General features: G+C 46.2%; 2 protein-coding genes across 5 annotated transcripts; one reads left to right on the top strand and one right to left on the bottom strand.

Moving 5' to 3' along the window:
• Positions 1-3,832: 3,832 nt before the first annotated feature.
• LOC130386407 (high mobility group-T protein-like) lies at positions 3,833-8,154 on the bottom strand. Its single transcript, XM_056595319.1, has 5 exons — positions 8,071-8,154; positions 5,896-6,053; positions 5,571-5,716; positions 5,323-5,497; positions 3,833-4,725 (listed from the first exon to the last, which is right to left on the bottom strand). Exons 2-5 carry the CDS (start codon positions 6,040-6,042, stop codon positions 4,579-4,581), a joined length of 615 nt encoding a protein of 204 aa, XP_056451294.1. The 5' UTR covers positions 6,043-6,053; positions 8,071-8,154; the 3' UTR covers positions 3,833-4,578.
• A 2,098-nt stretch (positions 8,155-10,252) lies between these two features.
• uspl1 (ubiquitin specific peptidase like 1) lies at positions 10,253-23,697 on the top strand. 4 transcript variants are annotated; one of them, XM_056595109.1, is made up of 10 exons: positions 10,253-10,412; positions 10,987-11,143; positions 11,469-11,591; positions 12,527-13,541; positions 16,541-16,651; positions 17,543-17,672; positions 19,644-19,769; positions 20,199-20,359; positions 21,279-21,971; positions 22,026-23,697. In XM_056595109.1, the coding sequence occupies exons 2-10, from the start codon at positions 11,018-11,020 to the stop codon at positions 23,108-23,110; spliced, it is 3,570 nt and encodes a 1,189-aa protein (XP_056451084.1). In that variant the 5' UTR covers positions 10,253-10,412; positions 10,987-11,017; the 3' UTR covers positions 23,111-23,697. The 4 variants fall into 4 exon arrangements, with proteins under 4 accessions (XP_056451084.1, XP_056451086.1, XP_056451083.1 ...); XM_056595111.1 differs by having other exon boundaries at positions 10,987-11,020; positions 21,279-23,697; XM_056595108.1 differs by having other exon boundaries at positions 21,279-23,697.
• Positions 23,698-24,479: the final 782 nt, after the last annotated feature.

The following is a 24,479-nucleotide window of genomic DNA, read 5'->3' as shown; positions in this document are numbered from 1 at the left end:
CGTGGCACACTGGTCAACGTGACTCAGAAGAACAGCACTGTGCCGTAGCACGAGGCACCTCGCGCCGGTTCCCTGAGCACCCGTCCACCTGTTCAGAGAAGAGCTGGTCCCTGGATCGGCCAAAAGTGGCGGAACACAGGCATATCCAACGCTCCCATCAGGTCCATGGAGGACACCCTCCCTTATGGGACTAGACTCAGCACTGAACCCGGTGGGACTGGATCAAATTGTACATGATGGGAGGGGGGGTCGGAGCCAGGTAGAGCGGGTTGACTTGTAAACTGAAGGTTGCTAGTTCGATCTCCGGCTCCTCCTACCTAGAGTGTCAAGGTGTCCCTGAGCGAGACAGCTCAACCTAACTGCTCCTGACGAGCTGGCTGTTGCCCTGCGTGGTTGACTTCGCCGTGAATGTGTGTATGGTTCGCTTTGGATAAAGGCATCTGCTAAATGTCCTAAATGTACATCCCCTTTCGGAGCTGGGTGCTGAACTCACTGAACTGATCATCAGCATCTCACCTCGGGTGGAACATCACCCTAAAACACTACCTGCTCGCCAGCCCAGATAGGGTGGAGACGTACTTGATGAAATGTAATTTACTCCTCTGTTGTATCGTGGTTTCGGGCTCGGTGTGACTTGGAGAGGGCAGATGTTCAACATGTGGTTTATTCAGAGACACAGGATAAACAAGCTTGCGCTCTGGAGGCAGATCATGAAGCATCTCCCGACCACAAGTAAGTATTGATTTATATTGGAAATGGGCGGAGTGGTAAATAAGCCACTCCTACAGATTCTGAATTACCAAGGTAAGCCTTTGGTTTATCTTGACCTGCAGCGGGCAGAATGTCAAAGATGTCATGCTTTTAGGGCCCATACAAGTATAAATAGTGGTGTTGACCACCTATTGGTGGAGGAAGAAGCTCTTCAGGACTGGTGTCAACATTACAAATGTGGCGTCCAATGAGGTACTGATGTTCGCTTGAATCACGTGGTCTAAATAAATAGACTAAATTAATTTACATCACCGCGCCACCCCCTCCACCCTATACACTCTATACACATCTTCTCCAATCTCGACGGGCCTCGGTGGGTCTCGCGCGTTGGTAACTCCTCCCACTTTGGTTTACAAGGCCGCGCGGTGCCGCGACTTCCTGAGGACATTCAAGAGAGAGCCCTTGCGGGAACGTGCAGCCCTTGCGAGCATCCTGACCGAACCGCATTACAGCACCGCACGGTACGGTCGTAGAGTGCTCTGCTTCCGAGGGATAGGTTCTCCAATGGGTGCTCGAAGAAACAACCGGATACTGGTGAAAGCAGACTCCCACGCTTACACACACACACACACAGCACCACACGACACACATCGCACGCACGGCACGCACAGCACATCACACACCACACACCATCCCACACACAACCACCACACACACACACACACACACACACACAGCACACACACCCACAACACACACACACACACACACACACACACACACACACACACACACACACACACACACACACACACACACAAAAAGCCTCAGTATCGTTGTTTGAATGATCAATTGTTTAGTTTCACGTTCTTTTTCCAGTGTTTTCATCATTTATGCATTCCCTCCCACTCAGACACAGAATGGTCAGTGTCATGGCCTTACACACAAAGCCTGTAGAGTAGACTCTGGTGATATTGATTATTTGTTGCTGTCTGAGGGTTCTGTACTCCATTGACTAAAGGGTTTCGGAAAGATGTTTGTTTTTACGATGTAAGGTTGAATCACTTAACCATTTGATTTATGAAAGTAACAGACAATCTCAACACGTAGGCTTTGACCTAATGGTTTTCTTTAAATGACGTAGGCCTACGTTTGATTTGTAGGAACGCGGCCTTCTCTTTTTGCCATTGATAACGGCGCCCCCTGCCGGGGAACTTAGGTACTCGTGTGTCTAGTATAATGTATAATACGGAGCTACTGAGCTCCAGAAGACAAGGCGAGCAGCGTAATAAGCAAATCCATCACAGATCAAGAAATCGAAGCAAACTGTTTATTCATCTTCAAATAATCGCTCCTCAGAAATCATTTTGGATCCTCGAATGATCAAATCCACCTCCTTGAATGCGGGGACCTGCAAAGCAATACATGGGTGTTTTTCAGAGGCAATACATTAGAAAAATATAAATTATTATTATTATTATTATAATAATAATAAAGTGCTTCGATATAGAAAAGGAATAAGTGACAGAGAGGCAGATAGCAAGCAAGGTTAATTCACCAAGATGCCGTCTCAAGGTTGAGGTTCCAGCCGGCGTGTGAGTTTGTAAGATGGGTTCAGGGCTTCTGCTGACCTGAGGTCTGGAGGGAATTCGTCTACGGTTGTGGAACCAGGACTGTAAACAATCGCGATCTCGCTGAGAGGACCAGGAGGATTTAGGTTTAAATTTAGGTTTATGTGCCACATTGGCTGAGATTCATAAGGAGGTCCAGGCCAAAGGGGAGCATTAAGTATATGTATACATAAATATATAGATATATGTGCTGCCTATAGGCCTATAGCCTATGTTTTAATTGTAAATTATTCTTCTGGACGTAACGTTCACCACTAGATGTCGCTCTGTGATCAGTAATCGTGAACAGATGGTCGTCTGGTAAAATCCATACGCTCTCTAAATATAAACATAAACCTGGCGTGAATAGTTTAGGGGCGCCGTTGGACCTCTTGTATAACAAACAACCGACCGCAGTCAAGAAGGCTTATTCAATATTTAATAATTGTTTTACTGTTTAGATTTATACTAACAGATAGAAGTAGAAATTTAGGTGAAAAACACGAATGTACGGAATCACGCTCAACGCGATGCAGCCAAGGTCAAAGTTCAAGGAGGGAACGCGTTCACTTGCAGGCCTGACGATTCTTCTGGTTAACCAATTAACACGGAGTAAAAATGGATATGAACTCCATTGCTTCGCCTTGAATAAACAGATGACGGAGTGGATTACATGATGTAAAACCGGAATAACTCGACACAGCAGGAAACAGTATGGGGCAGCGACTGCATCGGTGGCTGGTCTGGTGTCTCACACAAGGTCAGAGGTCAGCAGCCTAGCCCGTGAACATAAGAGATGAGGCGTTCAACATCCCCACGTCTCTGCTGACACTACTGTCTGCTATAGCGTACTGAAGTAAACTCAGACCCAGGCACTACATTAACTAGCTTTAATAAGATTAAGACAGCCAAACATCCGTTTACGTTGTTTCGTAAGACCGTCACTGTAAACAGTGTTCAAATCGGTGCCGTCGCACTGCATGTTTAGGTCACTGGGTTCTTCCCAGGCATAATCCTTCTTACATAAATGTTTTTTCCATCATGGAGGGCACATAGGGAAGCAGCTCAAGCTAAATAAAACAGCAAGGAGTCACTGATGATCACCGCAGTGTTCAGCCAGTGGTAGAGTCTCTCCACCAGGTCATGATGGCTGGTTTACTTTCATCTATGAACACACGAATATCATTCATTTAATGAGTCATTTGAAAAGCAGCAATCCTAAAAAGGCTATCGCGCTATTTCTGATAGTCATTAAGAATGATGGCATGTTTTCGATTGTTGTGATGAGGAAGGGTTAGAAAGAACATAAATACATGGTTTGACTTTATTTGGTCTGGTATGAAAAGCTATGTTAAATACACGTCTTAATTTCTCTTTCACTATCCGAATACACTTATTTTGTGATTCACTTCGATCATAACAAGCCTTATTTAAGAAATCATATAATATGGGAAATCATACAGTCATAAAACCTAACACACAACATCAGAATGATGCACACATAAAACAAATTATATTAAAAAAATGTTTATTGACATCAGAAGCAATTAATAGGTCAACCATAAGCATATTTTTTTTCTCCATATTTTTGCGATTACAGTGGTACTCAAAAGACAGTATAACAGCTTTGATACGTCGATTTTGATAACTGGTCATTTAAACCGAAGAACACACAGGAAAGAGAAGACAAACCGAAGAACCGAAACTCAGGAACCTTATGCGCTGCTCACTTTCAGCAAGCGTCAGTACAACCACGGCCCCCACCGCTCACCGGGTCAGAGCGGTCTACCACAGGGGGCGCTACCACAACGGGGAGGGAGCGATACAGACCAAACACGTCGTAGTGTTAACTATTAAAAAAAAAAAAGGGAGAACTAAACTGTACAGCATAAAAACAACCGATATACACAGCGTTGCCCGCAATCCCTCCACACCCAAAACAAAAACTAACTTCCTTTTTAAAGACACCATGACATGAGCGCTCTCCCATGTTGTGCTGTTCGACGCGCTTCCGAATAAAAGCCACTTCTACGAGTGAAGGAACTCACTCAGCCTGCTGTGTGTGTGGCCTTGAACTTTAGCGATCGAACCAGAACCAGAACTAATGCTGCAAAGGGACAGACGAACAGAGGGGGCGTGGTGACAGTTCATCTCATAGTGTCTTGAAGTGGACCATGTACGGGGGGGGCAAGGGGGTTAAATGCTTTATATAAACAAGAAGAGAGGAAGCAGCGACCGCAGCTTTGGGGCCTGCGCTCTACTCGTCGTCGTCGTCATCCTCATCGTCCTCGTCCTCGTCTTCGTCCTCGTCGTCGTCGTCGTCGTTCTTCCTCTCGGCCTTGGCGGGGGCCTTGGCCGGGGTCGCGGGGCCAGGCTTACTCTTGGCGCGGTAGGCGGCCACATCCTGGGGGGCAACGTGGGCCATGGTCAATGGGACGGAGCAATGCGTCTGTAGCTAGACCTCTACCGCTATATCTATTTACAACACACACACACACACAGACAAGCACACACACACACACACACACACACACACACACACACACACACACACACACACACACACACACACACACACACACACACACACACACACACACACACACACAGCCAATACGCTAAGGGTCAGTCCTAGCATTAGCATGCATTAGAGCAACATGACCAGGATTGTTGCTCTAACGTGCGGTGAAATAGTGAAGTGCTGAGCCCACATTATGAATGGCCACTTAACTAGAAGGCCCCAAGTTATCTTACACCGTTTTTACACTTGTATAACGGTTGAGTTATCTTACAGTATTTACACTGATATAACAGTTGAGTTATCTTACAGTTTTTACACCGATATAACAGTTGAGTTATCTTAGTATTTACACTAATGTAACGGTTGAGTTATCTTAGTTTTTACACTAATGTAACGGTTGAGTTATCTTATAGCTGTTACACAGCTGCTGTGGTGAGAATCAGGTCCGCTAACGTTCCTGGTGTTCCTGGCGGTCCTTACCTTTTCGTACTTCTCCTTCAGCTTGGAGGCCTTCTTCTCGTAGGGCTGTTTGTCTTCTGAGGCGGTGTTGTTCCACATCTCGCCCAGCTTCTTGGCCACGTCTCCAATGGTCAGGCCGGGGGTCTCCCCTTTGATCTTGGAACGGAAGTCCCCGCAGAAGATGAAGAAGGCAGACCTGAATGTTGGGAAGGTCTGGTTACCTCGGTGTTTCCATAGAAATGGCTCGTGTTTTTAAGTGCATTACTTACGGTGGCCTCTTGGGGGCGTTCGGGTCCTTGAACCTCTTCTTCTTTTCCGTCTTTGGTGGAATGTAGGTCTTCATCTCCCTCTCGTAGCGCACCTTGTCCAGCTTGGCCTTGTCCTCAAACTTGCCCTTCTCCGGGGCTGACATGGTCTTGGGATTAGAAAAAATTATTGTTCGATTTCAGTTTCAAAAATATATAAATTGTTATTTTCATGTAGGCCTATATATGTCTACACTGCAACCAAGCTATTGTCCTAACTCAGGGCAAACGAGCCAAAATACATATCTAATATTTAGTTATTATAGCCTATTCATGGTATGTTTCCTACCTTCCAGCGTTCAGAGCACTTCTTTGAGAACTTGGAGAAGTTGACAGAGGCTTCTGGGTGCTTCTTCTTGTGCTCCTCACGACAGGTCTGGATGAAATAGGCATAGGAGGACATCCTCCCGCGGGGCTTGCTCGGATCTTTCCCCATTTTGACAGTATCTACAAAACATTTTGATTGAGTCAGTGAAGCACACTACCGCTGCAGAATCACAACACGACAGAAAACATTTAGGTTTTTATTAATTAGTTACTAAATAGGATATGTAGGCCTATAATAGCCACGTATTTGTATTTTTGTGTTATTAAATAAATTCCAAATTATTAAAATTATCCAATTCAATTATACTATCCAACAGCTTAAAATGAAGTCATAACAGTGGTGTCGTCAATTGAATTCATGACACGAATCGCTCATTCCCAGTCGAAAAAAAAAAGAAAAAACGTGTTTATTATAAAAAGATTGCGTGATTGACGGGCAACTTGACGCGTGCCGAAAACACGCACGTTTCAGAAACGTATGTGCGCATTAAATAACATACACGAAGCTGAGTGCACTAAGTTGATATACCATCCGCTTCCACAGCCTCGACCATGGCGGAATCATTGGACTGGAAAAGTAATGTTTCATTCTAAAATTCCTCAAAACCGAACTAAAACCGTAAACAACACCAACGATGTCCTTATGTCAGTGTTCATATTCATGTCTCAAAAAGCAGAAAACCCAAAATTATGACAATATTTTTTTTATGCATTTGCTTTATGTATTTGATAAACATGTTAAATACAACAAAAATCTACGCATGACACATGTCGTATTTCCGCGATTATAGTTCATGTTCCGCGATAAACCGGATTAAAAAAAAAAACGGTTGTTCCTGCTAAAACTGCACCCAACTGTAACTCATGTGAAGTGTGAATCCTGAAGTAGCGATGGCGCATAGGCTCTCGTTGTGGGAAAAGGAGGTCAACAACGACGGCAATATTTCTTCTTCCATTTTGTGCGAAAGCCTTCTTCATGAAAGAAAGTCTGCCTCAAATGCCTCCTCCCTCCTCCTTAGTCGCTCTGCTTCCCGAGAAACACGTCAGGGAACCCGGCGATCGGACACAAAATTTCCCTCCGATACATTTCCATTGCCATAGCCGCCTTGTATAGTAACGCGTTGGGTGTGCGCTGGCTCTATGGACGGTGCTGTGGGGACTCGGTGGTGCTCAGAATGGCCGCTTGTCTTCATCCACTAACATGGAGAATATGGCTCCTTCTCTTTGTGTCGGCGCACGGCCATTGCGCTGCTTGCAGCTAGAGGGCAGAGCGACCGCCGCCACCACCTCTCTTAAACCCGCGATTTATACACTTTAGCAGGCCGGGAAAAATACCCCGTTGGCGTGACTGCACGAAGCAAAGGTTGAATTTTATTTCGCCCTCATTCGGGTATGTAGTTACACCCAGGGTTGTTTATGAATTGACGTTGGAAAAAGTTGAGCTGAACTGCGCCTCCACGGTTGGCCGTCTCACTGCCTGCTTTCCTATGCGAATACAGTCAGCCATTACAGTAAAGCGCAAATTCCGGGATATTGTTCTCACTGTTTCATGACATTCGTTTAGAAATGTTAAAAAGCTACTGCCTGATTTTTTCACAGACGCCGTCGCTTTTTCCCGATGTTTCCTTATTTCTGTATTTGTTTTTAAATTCCCATGCTTTGAGGTCTTCCCATGACAGGCTGACAGACTCGCAATGCACTGCAATGGCAATGACTGGCCCACAGTCCTCTACCATTGGTTGCTCAACTTGGGATACAGCGCGCCCACTTGGCTTTATTTTTTTTTACAATTACTGCTGCGCCAATTGTCACATTACTGTACAGACAACATGTCACGAATATACAAAATTATCTCTATGAAAAAAAATCAACGTTCACCGTCGAATTTGGGCGAAATCTATATTTTCCAATTTTACAAATCGCCTAGTCTGAAGTCCTCGTCTGAGTAATGTTAACGCTACATCGCCTGCTTAGCGTCTGGCAAACCTTGTTTTTTGACGTTTATTCACAATAATATTTTCTGAAAACGTCCAGCATCATCCATTCGAGTCAAACCAACGCATCAAGAAAATATCAACGAATGTTATTCTCATTTTCATCGCTACCGACACTTTTGTAATACATGCGTGATACTCACCGAGGTCTACAGCTGAATCTCAATGGTCTGCAATGGCTGTGTGACGGAGCAGCGGCGGTACGCAGTGTCTTCAGTGCTCCGCTCTCCAACATCAGGGCCCACAGCCCATTGGCCGGCGCTCGGAGTAGTACGCGTCTGATTGGTGGGCAGCTTTTCATTGTCCTAATATAAAAAGACGCCCGGTTGGCTGACTATTGTGCTACGTCATTCAGATTTTGCAGAGCGCGTGTTTACAAACGCGCTGTCTGCGGGAAAGAGTGGTGAAACTGTGTTCGCTGTAGTAGTGAACTCACTATGTTTAGCGGTGCGGGAGGCATGGGGAGAGGGTCGAGACCCTTTTCCGCTGTGTTGCGGACAGGGGTTTGTTTACGTCTTGTCCACGTGGGCACGCGGCCAGCTGCGGTCGGCTCAACCTAATGAACTGTGCTGACAGCGTATGCAAATTAAGACTGATCAAAGGCATGAGCATTTTATTTTCTTATTTTTCATTATCTATTTTTTTTTTCTTAGATGTGTTCTGCGCTTTGGTTCTTCAATGAAAACGGTCATTTTAAAAGGAAATGGCGACTTTTGACAGAGAATAGTAGCATAAATGCTGTATTCTAGACAGAAACGTTAAACGTCTTCGAAGTTTGGATGGTTTCCCAGCACTCCGGAATAATTACAAACTAACTTGGCCTATATGCCAAGTAGCAAATTATCAATCTTTTGTTGTCTGTTCATTTGCTATTTGGCATATTTGTTGGTTTGTTATTAAAAGATTAGGGTTGGTACCTATAACCTAATCCTTAACTTGAAATTTGATTGTGTATGACTCTAAAACATAGCCTACAGGGAAAGTTAAGCTTAAAATAAACATAACTATTGAAGGTTGCTTTTGTTAAGGTTATTTAATATGCCTAGGCAAGTGCTTCTTAACAGTTTCGACTAATAATGATGATTTTTGCTTCTCTAACATCTTCATTGCCCATCGGGAATTACTAAAGTATCGTTATGATTAGTGAGAGAGAGAGAGAGAGAGAGAGAGAGAGAGAGAGAGAGAGAGAGAGGCAGAGAGAGAGAGAGAGAGAGGAGAGAGCAGAGAGAGAGAGAGGCAGAGGCAGAGATGGAGAGAGAGAGAGAGAGAGAGAGAGACAGGAGAGATAGAGAAGGATAGAGAGAGAGAGAGAGTGTGGTGACTCCTGTTTGTTCATCTTCACACTCAGTCGATCGACACACAAATACAAATAAAAATACTTTAACGTAAAAAAAAAAAAATTAAACAACCAACATGGAAGTCTTAATGTATAAACAAAAAGGCATATTCCCACATTCTCAGCACGGCAAAACCGGGCTTACATTTGACAAACATTCTCCTTTGAGTTATAGGCTCCAAATATGATAGCAATAAAGAAAATGTACGAAGGATATTATTAATGCAGAAAGATTCTCCTGTGAACAAATAAAATAATATAAAGATTCAAGATTACTTTATTGGTCACTAAGGAAATTTGTCTTGAACATAAAGGCTAACACATGCAAATGCATCAGTTATCGTGCTGTAACAGACATAAGGTGCATTTTTTGTACATATTTGGGTATCTTTTTTTTTATATCTTCTTGATACCCTGTAGGGGGGTCCAGGCTTATCAGCCATGTGCACTCAATTAAATGGTGAGCCTGCAGTTGAATTTGCCAGACTGAACTCAGTCTATTCAAATTATAAAATAGAAAGACATATATAACGTTTGCACGTTATGAACAAAGGATAGAAAATAGAAATGAATGTAGTTATGTCCAGTGAGTAAGGGCTCATACCAGACGTGGCACACGTCTCCCTTTCTTCTCATTAAAGCATGCCAAAGAAATTTGCAGACTTGAGTGCTCCTTCCTTTGGAACTGAATGATAATCATAATATGTAGACTAACGAGTGCTCCCTCCATTGGAACTGAAAGATAATCATTTCAAAGAGGCGCCGATACAAGTTGGGAAGGGGGGGGGGGGCTTTCGAGAAGAGTAATTGGGGGTGCTGGCCTGAATGACATGAACATGGAAGATATCTCATTATTCTCTCGTTACTTTGTCAAGTAAAGAGATATTTTAAGCAGACAATATTTGAGGGCTCCGATGGGCTCTTGATTGGGTCGGAGGGTTAACCATAAATTATCTGTCCTGCATGAGACCGTACAGCCGGCGGAACGTTGGTGTCGACAAAAGGGGGCAGGAAACGCTGGTGCACAACCGGCGCCAAGCGGAAACTGAACGTTGCTGTAGCGATTTCTGTATATGCACATGGCGACGTTACCGGCCGGGATTCTTTCATTCTGTTTCGATGTTTTAATCTGACATGGAATTAATTACGGTAAGCTGTTGTCATAAAAATGTATTCTTTGCAACCGGGTCCGCTTTGAACCACAACAACTCCCGCTAGTTTAGCGCCTGACTCCGTTCAGGAGTACGTTAACCGGGCACGCTAGTCTTCATAGCATTATAACGTTAGCATGTTCAATTCAGTCCTTTAGAGGAAGATATGCTTGATCGAATATATATTTTTTAATAGCACATGATTATCTGTGGACTTTGTTTATGTTTATACTTTCACCCTATCCAGATTTTTTCAATTTCAATTTCAATCTGATATACCAAATACTGTTAGTTGTGACATCACAATCACTCAATCCCGTCATATTGATAGTGTTTATTCGAATGTACATCTGGGTGGTGCTTTGGTGCAACCTCATGTTGAAACTACGACTTATCATAACAATGGGACACCTTGAGGGTCCATCTTATTGGGTAGGACCCGATGCATGTAGTGCTACGGCCGCTAGTGATGGCATGTGCGTGTTGGCCATCAGTGATGCTGCAGTGAGGACCTATCGACTTGTAGATCACCCTGGCTAACATTTTCTGTCTTGTTCTATTCCCTCGGTCAGCGTTTACACGGGTGGGCCATGTTCCGGTGATATGGTAATGTTTAGCACATGGCAACGGACGGCCTGGGACCAGAAGAGAAACAGTGTTATGCAAATGACAAGTGAAGACCCCGAGTTGCGGGCCTTGTCCCAAGACCTGGAGGGGTATTTGGGAAAAGTTAGTTGAAACTCAATGTCCTCCTCTCCATTGTGTCTCGTACGCAAAGCTGCATTTGACACATGAAACTGCCGAGAGCAGTCCAAACTGGGTACAGAGACGTAAATCTTTGGTATCCAAAGGCGAAAGTACTAGTTAAAAAAAATAAATAAACGATGAGATGGGTGTTATAGTGCGCTGTGTACTGAGATTGACTGATACTCAACAACTCGTAACACATGCCACTGAATTAGAAGGACTGTTGTAGGATCGCATGTTTGTGTCACTTCTGAAGGCCTCTTCCACAAATGCTTCCTTAACATGATTTTTCCGTTTTTCTTTTAAGGTTCAAGAAAGAACTTCCTTATTGGAGAATTGTCCTTGGTGCTGTGCCAAGGGCTGGGTCCATGCACTGCGCTCTTATCCCATCAACTTACAGGAGTCCATCACCCTCTGCACAAATCCACAGGTCTGTTACACTTAAAAGCATATTTTGCAACCTCGTGGTGAATCTATACTTGCCACTAGATATTTGATGCAGATACCATTAGGGATGCATCCATACCGTTACCAGTGCTCAAACTCGGGCCGTAACCATGGCAATGACACGCCCCCCTCTTTCCAAGACCTCTCAAAACATCCCAAAAGGCATTTCTTCTAAGTGTCCGTGTTGGAATTCACACTGAAACAGTGAGTTCACTGGCTCTTGGTATTGTTAAGTACTCATATCGGTACTCTGTATCAGCCAGTACCTAAATATAAGTACAAGTAAAAGTACTTGTATGTTATTATCTGTGCATCCTTACAAACCATTATGTAAATGTTTGGAATATTCGGACATTGTCATGTTGGCTAGTATTCGTGTCACTGAGAGAGGGTCATGAATTGTGCCTTTCTACCACAACCCAATTTCCATTTTTCTACATCCTTTGAGCTATTTACGCAAGTAAACAGTCCCTGCCGCAAGAAGTTAGTGAATAAATCAGAGACGTCTTCTGACAGTTATTGAACAGATAAATGACAATCAAGAAAAGGATATTCCTCTTACCAATGTCCTGCCCTCGCTCCCGCCACTAAACCACTGTAACCAATACTGCTCCCACCCTCTCTCTAACCCAAATAACACGCATTCGGCCCACCTCGTTCCAGCCGGCGTCAACGACAGGGGCAAGGTTAAATAAACACATACTTTTTGATTAGGGCAGGTCTTTTTGTCAAAGATTCCCAGGATTGTCCAGCAACATTCAAATATAACTGAATTAGTTATGTTAAAGATGATGGGTGGCCCAGGATTAGGTCGGCAAGACATTGTGGCTCTCGGGCCTTTGCAATTGCGGGTATTCATGAGATGATTAGTGAAGTCCTATGTAGTCACAGTGCTGTCCCTCTCCTCTCCCCCCACAGTGCCTCTACCCCCTGGTAAGCAGACCTCTAGAGGATGTCTTGGCAGATCTGATTCCGGTGAAGGCGCAGGTTGGAGTTAAACGAAAGAACGGGCAAGTCTTGCCAAGCGAAGACGTCGCGATACCTCCCCCCAAACGGCCGCGGTCTCACGGAGACGAGCAAGGGTCGGAGGCCTCGGACTCATCGGTCACCGGAGAAGAACCTCCTGCCATCGATGTGGACGGTACAGCGTTCACCGTGCTGCAGGACGCCTGTGAGGAGGCTCTCTGGAAGACGCCTCCCTCAGAAGGCCCCCTCGCTTCTGAGGCTGTGTGTCAAGGGGAGGGCGCTATGGACCAGGGGGACGATGTTCTCGTACCCACGTGCTCGCCGAGCAAACCCACGCCAGGCGAGTCTGCGCTTTCTTCGGCCGACCCCCTGTCGTCCGTCGGAGGGTTCGGCACGTTCGGACCCCCGTCGGCAGGGTTTGCGCCTCGCCGTGCCTCGGTGGTAGAGGATGGGACCCCCGGAGGCGTACTGTTTGGACAGGCAAACGGCCAGCCCCGTGACGGTCTCGGGCCTTGCGATCTGGACTCCACCCAAGGCGGGGAACCCTTTGAGGGTTTAGTGGAATGCCTCTTGGCGTCGGCTCCGGCCGAGGAGCCACGGCTTCTGGACGGCGAGGGGACCTCTGTGCTTACGGGGGACGCGACGAAGGAGGCGGAAGCAGAGGCGGCGGCGCCGACGTGGGAACAGGCCGACGCCAAGAAGAGCCTGGGAGACGTTCCCCCCCGACGGACGCACGCCGCGCCGCCTGAGGAAGAGGAGGGGCTGGTGTCGCTGCCGGCCAGGCTGTTCTGGAAGAACAACGACAAGCTGTGCTGGCTCGACGCGCTGCTCGTCGCTTTGGTCAACTGTAGGAGCCTGAGGGACAACGGACCCGGAGAAGGGGCCCCGGGGTCCCCGATATGGGAGCTCATCACGGAGTACGACGCGGCCTGCGCCGCTGCCCAGGCGCACCAGCTCACTGGCAGAGGTGAGCGGCTCCTAACTGATGCACCGATCGGCCGGGTGAACGATGAATGGTTTGGGTCAGGGGTGCAACGGATCACAAAACTCGCGGGTCGGATCGTGTCACGGTTTTTGAGTCACGGGTCGGATCATTTTCGGATCAACAACAACAAAAAAGATAACAAGACAATTGTGACTTTAAATAAAATCAATTCAATTCAAATGTGTAAAAACAAAATAAAGTGAAAAATTTGGTAATAATCCTGCTACCTTTAACCATAGTAAATATATATATAAAAAAAAAAAATGCTTCTGTCCACATGAAATAAAAACTTAAAAAATAATTTCAACAAAATAAAGTGCAATCTGAGGCATTATTCCTTTCTTATTTTTAAAATGGATAGAAAATAAAAACACTGTCCAAAGGAGGCAGAGAGAACCGGGCGAAAAGACTACAACCAAACATAAACAGCCCATTTCCGGTTCCGTTCCGTTCCCCGTTTCAATGGGATATACGAAACGCCAAATAAAACACGACAGAAACCGTATTTCGCTACGATGCTTGATTGGGAACATCAACGAACACCACTAACCACTCGGTGAGTTGCACATTTCTGAAAACGAACGTTGAGGGATGTTTTAAGAACAGGTTTGTGAATGCCCCATCCGTTCTGAAGCAGGCGGGGGCGAATCAAAATGAGCCAAATACCTGGGACAGGACCAATAGTCAACATGTCAACCACTATATTTCATCCTAGACAAACCAGAAAGGGGGCTCAATGTGCTAAATACCGGAATTGTCCTTTAAATATGCGTTGATCACGTGAACGCACAACTTTTTATACTCTATTTTTTTTATCAGCCGATCCGCGTATCACTTGCGTCCCGAACCGTGAGGGTTGATCCGTACGGATCACGGGTTACCCGTGAACCGTTGCACCACTAATTTGGGTATAAGCTGGGTTTGTATTATGGCTCAGTGTTTGTCTTAGTCAAGGTGGTCGAGGAGCGAGGGTGTTTACGGTCTTCAGTGAGGGTTACAGTTCGTAATAACATAACCACACACCTGATGCCGCCGTTTCAATTCCATTCAAAAAGCTTTGTGGCACGACTATTGTTGTGAACAGTATTACCGATGCATTATTTATCTTTATTTTTTGTGTCCGGTGCAGGCATGTTTTTTTTTTCCCTACGAGAGTTTTGTGCTTTGTTAATGCATGTTAATTTATAAAAAATATATATATTCTTTCTTTTTATACATTGGTGGTAGTCAAGGTGGGGCCCAATTGATGTTAAGGCGGCCTGAACCACTCAGTGCTGGGGGAAACACTGGGACTGAACGATTTTGGGACATAATCGAAATGCGATTATTTAGACCAAGTAAGCGTTTTTTCTTTTTTCTTTATAAAGGACCTTATGACCCGTGTTATTCACTAAACAAGCAATAAATCATTCTATAGTATGACCAACACAACATTGGAAGCAGTCAACATCTAAAGTGCTCTTTCCTTTAGGCAGGGCCTATGTGTGGGTATTAATTGGTGCATGAAATGATAATATTACATCTTCAATTAACTATTGAATTGTAAAAGAAAATTAAAAACGACTCTTACTGATCTCCAAACAGTTACAGTAACAAATCAAAAAATAAATAATGCAAATCGTGTTCCTTTACATCACAATGTCTGTTTGAGTTTGATTAATCGTTCAGCCCTAGTTTGTACAGGTCCCCCGTTTCAGAATACAGCAGGGGAGTACAAAACGATATCGGTTCATAAACGTATAAACTCAGCTGTTCAGCGAGTACTCTGCTGTAGGAGGGAATAATGTGTGTACTGCTGGAAGGATGTTATTTTAAAGCAACCGCTTGGATGATAGAAACTGAGAATAAATTATTTCAAGCGATACGCCGAGAAAACTGCAACAAGTGTTGGCCTGTCTTACCCAGATTCAGACGAGTTGTTTAATTCCTCATTGTGTGTTTGGAGGGGTGCAATGAGGCTACAGGGTTAAGTTACCCTGCAGTGTAGCTCTTGTTCATGTGAGAATGCGTACATCTCTGCATCACTTTCTGTGTTTCAGGAGGTTTCTCCGTTTCAATTCCATTCAAAAAGCTTTATGGAACGACCATTGTTGTAAACAGTATTACCGATGCATTATTTATCTTTATTTTTTATGCCTGATAGAAATATGTTTTCTTTCCCTACGAGAGTTTTCTACTTTGTTAATGCATAATAATTAAAAAATAATTATGAAAATAAATAAATAAATTATATATACACACACACAATGGTAGTCAAGGCGGCGAAGTATTGTTGTTAAGGCGGCCGCCTTAACCATACAGTGCTGGGGGAAACACAAATGAACACAAATGTTATAACCAGTCAGTCATGACTTTCAACGAGTTTTCCGGTTATGTAAAGTGTAATACATGTTCACATAGCACGTTGTACAATTAAGGTGATCTGAACTCAAATAGTGAGAGATTCTTCATCAGTTCAGGTGTGTTCATACCAAAAGTGAAGCAAAGGACTTCTACTTGCGTTACTTGGGCAGGGTTGTTCAAGTGAACCGCAAACTTTACTCGTGTGATGATTCAGCATCAAGCAAAGTCCACGGGAAAGTGCAAAGATTTCAACTTGAGCTATTGACTGATTTGGAGCTTTCAACAGATTTCCCCCAGCCATGCTGACTGCAATACCAGTGGAATATCATCTATTCACGTCATTCCATTGACTTTGTATGCATTCGCTTTCGGTGTGATCAAACGCTGTCAACATTAGAGTTGAGGCATAAAACCACCAAACATTGAGGGGTGTGGTCGATATGTCCATATTATCAGTGTTAACTGAACATGTGTGTGGCTGCTGTTGACTATGTACAATCTTTTATGGACTGCATGCACTTTATTTGTGCAGTGTCCTTGGGTACCTATATAAAATAAATGTGTGACAAGCTGAGCTGTGTGTCTCGGGGTGCGTGGACCTCCGCCTCATGCGTTCCCTGTGAACCCCTCATGTCCAGATGGTGTTGTGAGGGTCCCAGACGGGGTGCTGAAGAAGGCCCACACCGACCTGCACCGCATCCGCATGGCCGTCTTCCAGCTGCTGCAGCCCAAACTACGCTGCCGCCTGGGTAGGTTCAGTCACCTGTTCAGCGTCTGCCGGCGGAGCTAACCTGCCGCATCGTATTCAAATAACTTGATTACTTGGAACTTGGAAGAGGAAATGTTAATAGCCGTGTGTGTGTTCGTTGAAGTGTGTGTGTGTGTGTGTACGCGTGTCTGTGTGTGTGGAAGTGCATGGCAAAGTGCATGGCTCCTAGTCCTATGTGAGTGTGTTGAAGTTTGTGTGTGTGTGTGTGTGTGTGTGTGTGTGTGTGTGTGTGTGTGTGTGTGTGTGTGTGTGTGTGTGTGTGTGTGTGTGTGTGTGTGTGTGTGTGTGTGTGTGTGTGTGTGTGTGTGTGTGTGTGTTGAAGTGCATGGCTCCTGTGTGAGTGTGTTGAAGTTTGTGTTGTGTGTGTGTTGAAGTGCATGGCTCCTATGTGAGTGTGTTGAAGTTTGTGTGTGTGTGTTGAAGTGCATGGCTCCTATGTGAGTGTGTTGAAGTTTGTGTGTGTGTGTTGAAGTGCATGGCTCCTATGTGAGTGTGTTGAAGTTTGTGTGTGTGTTGAAGTGCATGGCTCCTATGCGAGTGTTGAAGTTTGTTTGTGTTATTGTGTGTGTGTGCTGAAGTGCATGGCTCCTGTGTGTGTGTGTGTGTGTGTGTTGAAGTTTGTGTGTGTGTGTGTGTGTGTTGAAGTGCATGGCACCAGTGTGTGTGTGTGTGTGTGTTGAAGTTTGTGTGTGTGTGTGTGTGTGTGTGTTGAAGTGCATGGCCCCAGTGTGTGTGTGTGTGTGTGTTGAAGTGTGTGTGTGTGTGTGTGTGTGTTGAAGTGCATGGCCCCAGTGTGTGTGTGTTGAAGGTCTGTGTGTGGGACCTCAGGTGTTGTGTTGAAGCCTTCCTTCCCTTGGGGTTGTGTCTGCAGGCCGGAAGGAGACCCCGGTGTTCGCCTTGCCCCTCCTGGTGGCCGGCGACCCGTGGGCCGAGGGCCTCTTCGAGCAGAGCTTCGAATGGGAGCTTGAGTGCAGCAGCTGTCAGAGCGTCAGCCACACCAGGCAAGTGTCCCAAGTTCTCCAAGTTGCGATGTATTTGTATTTTATAAAGGGATATTTTTGCCGAAAAACAAAATCACAGATTTTTCTTCAACCAAAACCGATAATCGATTATTAACGATTTCTTCTTTTTTTTCTATTCTAGATATGACAAATATATATATTTTTAAACCTGGATTTTATTTGAAGAAAAACAATGATTAACGAAAGCAAAATAAATGACACAAATCTCTGACTCGGCTGCTTGGCTCAGTTTAATCTTTGGAGTAAATGTGTTGTGCTTCTGCTTTTGGTTTCCACAGACTTTAGGCAAAATCTAAACACTCACTTGGATATTTTACGTATTTAAAAAAAGCGAGAAAGAAAAATCATTTTTTTTATAATGGATTTTCTTTTTAAAAAATCGTCCTAAACAATAAAATCGAATTACGATAAAAAATCGATTCTTCACCCAGCACTAAGTTTATGCCTTAAGGCAGCGTCCAAACATATGTTGGTGTCTCTGTGAACATTGTATTTTATCTGCTTGTTCTGAGTTTACCTGGACCCTGCATAGCCTAATACCCCCCAACGCCCCTCCTTACGCTTCTTCAAACACCCCCCTCACTTATTGTATGTTGTAATTCCTGGTAGGGCTGCTAGATTATGGAAGAAATCAGAATCACGATTATTATGGTCAATGTTGAAATCACGATTATTCAAATGATTATTTTGGAGTTTGGAAACCTGATGGATTTATTACGCATTCCTCCAAAAAAAACACTAACTGAGAACTTTCTGGAATTTCCCCCCTAAAAAAAATACACACAATTTTCAAATAAAAAATAATGTACAAATATATGTATCCAGCTGTACTGCATTTCTATAAAACATTTAATGAATAAAATAAATATATTTTATAAAAATTTAATTGAATAAAAAAATCTAAATCGTGATCAAAATGTGCACAGCCTTGTACCTCCTGGTACCTTTGCACTCCTCATCCTAGCTATCTCTGTTGTATACGGGGAACGGGTTAACCTAGCAATTGTAAGCGCTTGGCACTTGGTTCTATGAACATCCTTACTGTACTGACAGCGATACATTGTTGTTTCTCTTCCTTTTGACAAATGTGCTTACTGTAAGTCGCTTTGGATAAAAGGTGAATGTAAATCTTTGTTTTGGCGTCTCGTCCACACCGAAACACAGTCTCCTGTCGCCGTAAACAAAGCGTTTGAAAACCACCTTCCACCTTTGGGATTTTCCCACACATACTCACGTTTACTTCTTGTGTCGTCGCAAGGACCGGCGAAACCAAAAGGATCTTGCAACACAAATTACATCATGACGTCGATTTACACACGGCGACGGTTGTTTCACACATGTTGATGGCGCCAGAGACCGTCTGACAATAGCGTGCGGCTCGCGCTGTCAGGTTTAATGACCCGTTTACACCGAGCCGCTGCATCATAACAGCGCTGTGGTGCGCTGGCTGTCGCCTTCGCCACTCAAGAAGACGCCCGACCGTCCAAGCGCATGCTACTAAGGTTTCTCTGTTGCTCGGACCTAACTTTTTAATGCCCTCTGCTGGCCTGGCAGGCTTATGTCAGTGTTTTTTCTTTTTAAAGGTGACATATTATAACACCAGGTGTGAGTGTGATGAGCCGTTGCAAGCCGTATTTTTTTTAAATCTGCCTCTTCTGACGTCACCAGTGGGCTTGTCCACCTAGTTGTATGACTGATGGATCAGTCTACCAGCCTACCCGCAGTGGACTGTAGCAAACGTTGCTCATTCATCCGTCACACATCTAGGTGGACACACGCCCACCCATGACGTCAGTAGGGGCCGATTTTCAAAAGGGCTCGCAACGGCTAATCACACCCGGTGTCACAATGTCCCCTTTAATAGCTTCGGCCTTCTCTTGGGGACATTCTCTATAACGCAGTCGGTGTGGACCTTGTAACCAACGTTAGATGGTTGCTTCCTCCTTCCAGGGTGACCAAGCCACTGCCAACGTTCACCAACGTGGTGGACGACTGGCATCCGGAGAAGGCGGCCCACCGTGGGCCCTGCAACCTGTGTCACCAGAAGGACCAGCGCAGGACGATGGTGTTGGACAGGTGAGGCTCTTCAGGGCTGACTCCAAGGGTGCCACTTGACGCCCGGGTGGACTCCTGTCACAAATTAGCTCGGGGCATGAAACTCGTCTGTCGAGATTGTTTTGTGGTCTTCGATTTGAATAAGGGTTCTCTCCCGGGGCACTTGCATGGAGCATGCATTCAGGTTGGGTACAGGCTTGCACGCGATCCATATCGCTTTTTAATTGTCATTTGTACAAACCAATGTTAATACATTTCTACTTAACCCAACTCGCACCCAAGCGTGTGTTGCTCGTTAAGGTCATACGGTGTTAAAGAAGCGACCAAAATGTTTAGATAAAATGGCAAATAAAATAAATCTGTAATATCGGTCCAGACCCGACGTGGTCGTAAGCGACGGCGTTGGGATCCGGACTGAGTCCTGATGTACCTCTGGCCCTGTCTCCCCAGGGTCCCTGCCGTGTTTGCCCTGCACTTTGTGGACGGGCTGCCGGGCAACGACCCCCAGAGCTACTCCTTCAGCCGCGGCGGGCGCCGCTACGTCGTGTCCACCGTCATCCAGTACGACCGGGACATCCAGCACTTTGTCACCTGGACGCGCACCGTCGACGGTGGGGGATTGTGTACTGTGTTGTTGTTGTTGTTGTTGGATCCTTCACAGATCCTAGTGTCATTCATGTGTGTATTTCTGATACGTTTTTTAAGTTGATGTGCTGTTTCAATATTGCAACATGCATTTCAATTGTCACATTCAACATGTGGTGAGATATATATATATATATATATATATATATATTTAGGGCTGTCAAGCGATTAAATTTTTTTAATCTAATTAATTACAGGCTCTAATTAATTAATCTAAATTAATCGAATACTTTTTTTCACATTTTTCCGAGAAAGTATTTAAAAATGTAATTTAATTCAAGTAAATTATGGCAGATGAGTGATTCAATGAATAACATACATAATAGACTTTAAAGTTCAATGCCTCTTTTTATTTAAAACATGTCTTTCATTAACATACGGTGCATTTTAAGGTAAAATTAATAACATTTCCATCTCACTCAAGATTCAATGCATCTCAGTCCTGTGTGGCTTGACGAGGCTGGCTGCTAGCGCCATCTTCAGGGGCTGTGGCAGCTCGTACCTGCGAGGTTGCTACCCAATGTTTTGCGTTGAGCTGGTATTCAAGGGTTGATGAACTCCGGTGATAGGAAAATTCCTTACTACAGAGATTGCAGATAACGGTGTTCCGTTTAAACTTGAACTTTTCGTTCACGTGGCCGAACAGCGTCTTCTCGCCTGCCTCCATTTAGTTTCATCGCAAATGCCGCACCGGGTCAAAGGGCGCGATAGAAGCGCGATTAATCTGCGTTTATTTTTTTTGCGCGTTATTTTTTCTGTGATTAATTAATCGAAATTAACGCGTTAATTTGACAGCCTTCATTTTTTTGGATTAATTTATATTAATGATCATATTATAATCATTTCTATTTGTATTAATGTTTTTTATTTTCTTTCTTCTGGCAGGAGCGTGGCAGGAGTTCGACGACCTGAAGCATCCCGGCTGCCGCAGCCACCAGGAGCTCCCCGTCCCAGCCCAGGAGATGCACATCGTCTTCTGGGAGGCGGACGAGGACCCCGCCCGCCCGGCCTGCTCCCCCTCCGCCCCGGTCGTGGGACCCCCGCCTTCCAATGGACCAGGCGACGAGCCGGACCAGGTGACGCTGCTGGCCCCGTCTCCGGACCGGCCCCTCCTCCCGTCGTACGACGACGGGGACCTCGACTGCGCGCTCGACCTGTCCGTGGACGGAGGTGCGGCGCGGTGCCACACGGGTGACGCGTCCATCGGGTCGGCCACGCTGCTGGACGCCTTCGAGGGCCTGTCCCACAGCGACATCGTGACGCTCACACTGACGGAGGTCCGGCCGGACTCTGAGGGGAAGCTGCCGGCCCACCCGACGCCAGAGAGGGGCTCTCCGGACGACGCCGTCGCCGACCTGACGCCCCGGAGAGACGAGGCTCTCGCTGGGTCTGCGTCCGAGTCCGAAAGCGATGAAAACGTGTCGAGGGATCCCACGTTTGACCCCCCTTCCCCCAAGCGAACACGCAAGGCTAAAGCCAAAGCCAAAGCCAAGAGGGAAAAAAAAAGTGGCACGAAACCGAAGCCTTCCCCGAAAGTGAAGGCTCCCCCGAAACCGAAGCCTCCCCCGAAAGTGAAGGCTCCCCCGAAACCAAAGCCTCCCCCGAAAGTGAAGGCTCCCCCGAAACCGAAGCCTCCCCCGAAAACTCCTATTTCAAAGCGTGGCAAAAAAGTGTTCGCAACCGCCGTGGCCATGGAAACGGCCGCTACCGCCGGCGTTCCATCGACGAACCCCTCGCCGCCGCCGCCGCCGCCTGTTCAGATCCCTGCGCTCGATAACCCGCTGCAGCAGGACCGCTGGAGCTTCATGATGAGCAAACAGCCTCAGACCCGGCTCAAAGCCGCCCCGGCGCCGGCCACGACGCCGGCCGCGGCGGCCCCCGTGAGGCCCGCCCCCAACCCCGCCCCTCCGAGGAAACCCAGCGCGCCCCGGCCCCAGCTGAGGCTGGAGAGCAGCGAGCTGCCGCCGAAGAACGCCGGGATGTACGACGCTTTCGGCGTGAAACGTAGGTCTCCCTCGTCGTCGTGGTCGCCGGCGCCGCCGACTCTCCCTGAGCCCGCGGGGTACCGCACTCCTTCAGCCCTGCCCCCGAGCACGCCGACCGCGGCCAAGGTGGTCGCCTTCACCTTCCAGACCCCCGGAGCCACGGAGCTCCCCAGGACGGCGCCCTCGGGGAAACGCGACCGCCTCTCGGACGGTCCCGTCACCACGGACACCCTCCGACTCCAGCTGCTGAAGAAGCTCAAGGCCAAGAAGAAGAAGCTGGAGGCGCTGAACCAGCTGCTGCAGGGCGGGGCCGGGGGCGGGGCCCAGGCTGGGGCCCGGGCCGGGGCGGCCTCCCCCCAGGCCGTCACCTCTAGCACGGCCCCGGGGTCGAGCTGCGAGGACCTGCTCACCGCCTGGCTGTCGCCCACCTCCACCGTCAGCAACCGGTCGCCCGACAGCTCCGGGCTGCCCGAGACGCGGACCAATGGGAGCGGGGCGGGGCCTGTGGGCGGGGCTTACCAGACAAACTATCCCCCGACTTACTGCCTGCCGGGCGGGGAGGACAACCTCCTGGAGGAGTTCATGTCCGGGGGGGCCGCACTGCAGCGGCAGGCCCCCATGGAGGCTCAGGGCCCCAGCGGGCTGGCGGGCGGCGGCGGCGGCGGGAAGAAGGCATGTGCTGTGTCGAACGAGTTTGAGACGTTTGACATGGATGACCTATATTTGTTTTGAGTCGTTCATGCAACGAATTAATTGAACGAGTGAATTGAATGAATGAATTGAATGAATGAATGAATGCATTTTGGTTATTGTGATACGGATGGTGGCAGTACTGTAAGTTTTGTTCCCTGAAGGCTACTTCAAACGAGTTGGCACTGTCTTTGTGTGGAAGTAAATAAAAAGATGACACAACTGAGTTATTCATGTTTCAGTATGTAGGTCTCGTTAAGCACTTTGTATGTTTCCTCGAATCATAGGGTCGGCTTAGCTCAGGAGGTAGAGCGGTTGCCTGTCAAACATGCATTCGATCCCCGGCTCCTCCTCGTTGAGTGTTGATGTGTCCCTGAGCAAGGCACTTAACACTAACTGTGACACACTGGTGTGTCAATGTGTGTACTAACCCACGTAAGTCGCTTTGGATAAAAGCGTCCGCTAAATGCGCTAATTGTAATTGTATTGTTTATAGAGAAAAAATATTTTTTTTCGATACTACTTGAATATTTCCATACAATTGTTAATTTTGTTTTAATTTATAAAAAAGATATCAGAAATCAATGATCCTTTTTGTTTGTCCACTTTTTGCAATAAAAAAAAATTTGTTCGAAACGACAAAAGCAAATCAGAGTGTTATAGGACTAGCTGGTCGTGACTTATTGTGCTGTTATTTGATTAAATTAAATTCAATTTTAATTCAATTTTATTTGTATAGCACTTAATCACCATTACAGTCTCAAAGGGCTTAACAGGCCAAATATTTATGACGCCCCCCTTTACCCCTGCCCCCACACGGGCAAGAAAAAACTCCTTTGAAATCAGCAAGGAAGAAATCTTGAGAAGAAACGCATAGTAGGGGATCCCTTCTTCCAGGGATGGTCAGGAGTGCAATGGGTGCCACAATTGACGAACAGGTAAATGCATGCACATCATATTAAAATGGTGATGGGGGTTCTGGCCGGTTATCCATGAGGAGAGTCCAGGCATCCAGTCCAGTACCCGCAACACGCTAGAACAGACAGAAGAATTAGAACGGAAAAGTACATAGTGGGAATGTATACTGTGATAAGAAAAGCACAAGCAAACAGAGTGGTCTTCACTTCGCATCTGTCGTTTTCACACTCCTATGTTCCAAATGCAAGATTGTAGAGGTGCGTTTTGAGCTTTCCTTTGAATAGCTCCACAGAGTCAGCTTCCCTGTTCGCTGGTGGCAGCCTATTCCATAGGAAGGGGGCTCGATAGGCAAACGCTCTCTGTCCAGACGATTTCGTTTTAACCTTCGGCAATGAAAGAAGGCCAGCTCCCGAAGATCGGAGGGACCGAGAAGGACTATAAGGAATGATCAGGTCCTTCAGGTAGGATGGAGATAATTCATGCAAGGCTTTAT

The sequence above is a fragment of the Gadus chalcogrammus genome, chromosome 7, assembly GCF_026213295.1.
Source record: "Gadus chalcogrammus isolate NIFS_2021 chromosome 7, NIFS_Gcha_1.0, whole genome shotgun sequence".
NCBI lineage: Eukaryota > Metazoa > Chordata > Actinopteri > Gadiformes > Gadidae > Gadus > Gadus chalcogrammus.
The sequence above is the reverse complement of the archived record's forward strand: the minus strand, read 5'-3'. Positions and strand labels throughout refer to the sequence as shown.